Raw genomic sequence first — 2,793 nt, 5'->3', positions numbered from 1 at the left:
TGCTCTTCCTCCGTCAATAATGATGTGGTATCTGGTTTCTTGGGACGTATCTATCAAATATATACGTGCAAAAATGCCTGTCTCTAACCTTCCTTCTCGCATGCCAATCGTTGCAGTGGCGGTGATAAAAGGAGAAGCAGACGCCAGAGAGAGAGAGAGAGAGAGAGAGATAGAAAGATAGAGAGGCACACACAGAGAAAACCACGTATGAAGGGCACACCGTCCTCTCTCATCCCCTTCCATGCACACCGTCCACGTTTTCTCTTTTTTACTGCGGGCATCCGCCACCACCACCACCACCACCACCACCAGTTAACTCTCTCCCGTGGCAAGCGCCAGCACGTCGTCTCTGACTTTCCGCAGAAAAGCCTTGCGCTCGACCGCGTTCTCCAGCCGCTTCGCCATTTTGGTCAAACTAATGCACAGTAAAAGTGGCCGCTGTTCCCCCCCCCCCCCCCGCCCGGGCACATACCGACCCCACACATGAAGGAAAAGAGCCCCGCGTGAAGAAAGAGAGGGTTACACACACGCGAGTGGCGATATCGATGTACAACACTGCATAAAAAACGCGACCTGCATTACTGCAAGGCGAACAGATTTAAAAAACGAGGAAAAACAAACAAACAACAAACAACAGCAGAAACGCACGCATAGTAAGAAACGCAAAAATATTTATATTTTTTTAAAAAATATTAAAATATTACAACAAAGCCATGGACGAACAAAGGCCCCACAAATAAATTAATAAATATATATATATTAAAAGGAAACACACACACAACCTGCATTAATCAGCACCCTCAAGAAGATACCGCTCGAGGTGCTTGCGGAAGTATGCCGGGTTCAGAGGCTCCCCCGTGGCTTGGGTTAAAAGCTCCTCTGTTGTGAAGATGGAGCCGTGCTGCCATATTTTTTCCCGCTGCTTCTCAAGAATGGGGCGGAGTTCGCCCTTGCGGATGCAGTCGTCCACCACATCCTCCCCGAGATCCCGCCGGATGGAGGCCATCAGCTGCGCCGCGACCATCGCCCCCAAGGAGTAGGTTGGGAAGTATCCCATGGACCCAATAGCCCAATGAATGTCCTGCAGGCATCCATCCCTGTCGTTGCCAAGAGTCTCAACCCCCAAATACGACTTCATCTTTTCGTTCCACACTGTGGGGACGTCCTCAACGCGCAGTTTTCCCTCAATCAGGTCACGCTCAATCTCGTAGCGGAGAATAACGTGCATAGTGTAGCACACTTCATCCGAACGGATCCGAATGAAACCAGGCTTCACACGGCGCATGTATCTCGTCATGTTCCTCACCGTAAAGGCTGGTTGGTCACCAAATAACTCCTTCAGCTTCGGCAGAATAAACTCCAGGAAGGGTTGTGAACGACCAATCATACGCTCTGAAAAGAGCGATTGCCCCTCATGCACGCCGAGAGAACGGGATGTGGCAACAGGCTGAGTAGCCATTTCCTTGGGGCCGCAGTTTTGCTCATACTTTGCGTGCCCGGTCTCATGCAACACCCCCATGAGACCTTCCTCGAAGCGCTGCTCGTTGTACTTTGTGGTGATCCGCACATCCTCCTTAACGTTCCCGCAGAACGGGTGGGCGCTGATGTCCTGGCGACCGGCGTCAAAATCAAACTTCCACACGTTCATGCAGTAACGGCTGAGCTCGCGCTGAGCTTCGAGGGGAAACGGACCAACAGGCTCCAAAACCTCCACCGACGCCTTTTGCTTCTCCTGCACCTCATGAATAAGCGCGGGAAGCCACGATTTCACATCGTTAAATATATCGTCCACTCGCTGGAGAGGCATGCCAGGCTCGAAAAGGTGAAAGAGCGCCTCATAGGGGTGCTTTCCAGAGTCCCCAGCCAGGGCGGCACCCATCTCCCGAAACAGCGTCACCAGCTCCTTGAACACAGGCAGCCACAGACCGTAGTCGTTCGTTTCTCGGCTCTTTCTCCATATATACTGAGCTTTAGTCGTTAGTTCCGACTTCTTCCTGAGAAGGTCCTCTGGAAGAAGATTCTCCCGTTCCCACTGAAGACGCATCTCACGAATGTTTGCCCGTTGCAGCGTTCCCAGCTGTTGCTGGGCCTTTTCTGCCTCCTCCAGCAAGGCGCCTGTCGCGGGATCGGTGAGTAGTCCGTGGATGTACAGCTCGAGCTCCCCAAGGGCCGCACCACGAGCCTCAGCACCGCCCGGCGGCATAATCACTTGTATGTCCCAGAACGCCAGGGAACAAAGATGACGAAAACGATAAATTTTCGTGAATATCTTTTCCAGTTTACTGTACGCTTCCATGATGTACGTGTGTTTGCTTATATATGTATGCTCTTCCTCCGTCAATAATGATGTGGTATCTGGTTTCTTGGGACGTATCTATCAAATATATACGTGCAAAAATGCCTGTCTCTAACCTTCCTTCTCGCATGCCAATCGTTGCAGTGGCGGTGATAAAAGGAGAAGCAGACGCCAGAGAGAGAGAGAGAGAGAGAGAGAGATAGAAAGATAGAGAGGCACACACAGAGAAAACCACGTATGAAGGGCACACCGTCCTCTCTCATCCCCTTCCATGCACACCGTCCACGTTTTCTCTTTTTTACTGCGGGCATCCGCCACCACCACCACCACCACCACCACCAGTTAACTCTCTCCCGTGGCAAGCGCCAGCACGTCGTCTCTGACTTTCCGCAGAAAAGCCTTGCGCTCGACCGCGTTCTCCAGCCGCTTCGCCATTTTGGTCAAACTAATGCACAGTAAAAGTGGCCGCTGTTCCCCCCCCCCCCGCCGCACACACC

At 52.0% G+C, this 2,793-nt stretch overlaps 1 protein-coding gene and 3 pseudogenes across 1 annotated transcript, besides 2 other annotated features; all 4 read right to left on the bottom strand.

Annotated features, from left to right (window-relative positions):
* Nucleotides 1–70: 70 nt before the first annotated feature.
* On the bottom strand, nt 71–249 carry TraAM80_00224 (hypothetical protein; annotated as a pseudogene).
* Nucleotides 250–284: 35 nt separating this feature from the next.
* Nucleotides 285–311: a microsatellite.
* Nucleotides 312–445: 134 nt separating this feature from the next.
* TraAM80_00223 (hypothetical protein) lies at nt 446–778 on the bottom strand (annotated as a pseudogene).
* Nucleotides 779–787: 9 nt separating this feature from the next.
* On the bottom strand, nt 788–2,296 carry TraAM80_00222 (putative DNA topoisomerase II; the record flags this gene model as incomplete). The annotated part of the gene is made up of 1 exon (XM_029377309.1): nt 788–2,296. The coding sequence occupies one exon, from the start codon at nt 2,294–2,296 to the stop codon at nt 788–790; it is 1,509 nt and encodes a 502-aa protein (XP_029242905.1).
* A 98-nt stretch (nt 2,297–2,394) lies between these two features.
* Nucleotides 2,395–2,575, bottom strand: TraAM80_00221 (hypothetical protein; annotated as a pseudogene).
* Nucleotides 2,576–2,610: 35 nt separating this feature from the next.
* Nucleotides 2,611–2,637: a microsatellite.
* Nucleotides 2,638–2,793: the final 156 nt, after the last annotated feature.

The sequence above is a fragment of the Trypanosoma rangeli genome (genome assembly GCF_003719475.1).
Source record: "Trypanosoma rangeli strain AM80 chromosome Unknown Tra_15.4_contig_00003, whole genome shotgun sequence".
NCBI lineage: Eukaryota > Euglenozoa > Kinetoplastea > Trypanosomatida > Trypanosomatidae > Trypanosoma > Trypanosoma rangeli.
This window is presented reverse-complemented; position numbering and strand designations above follow the sequence as displayed.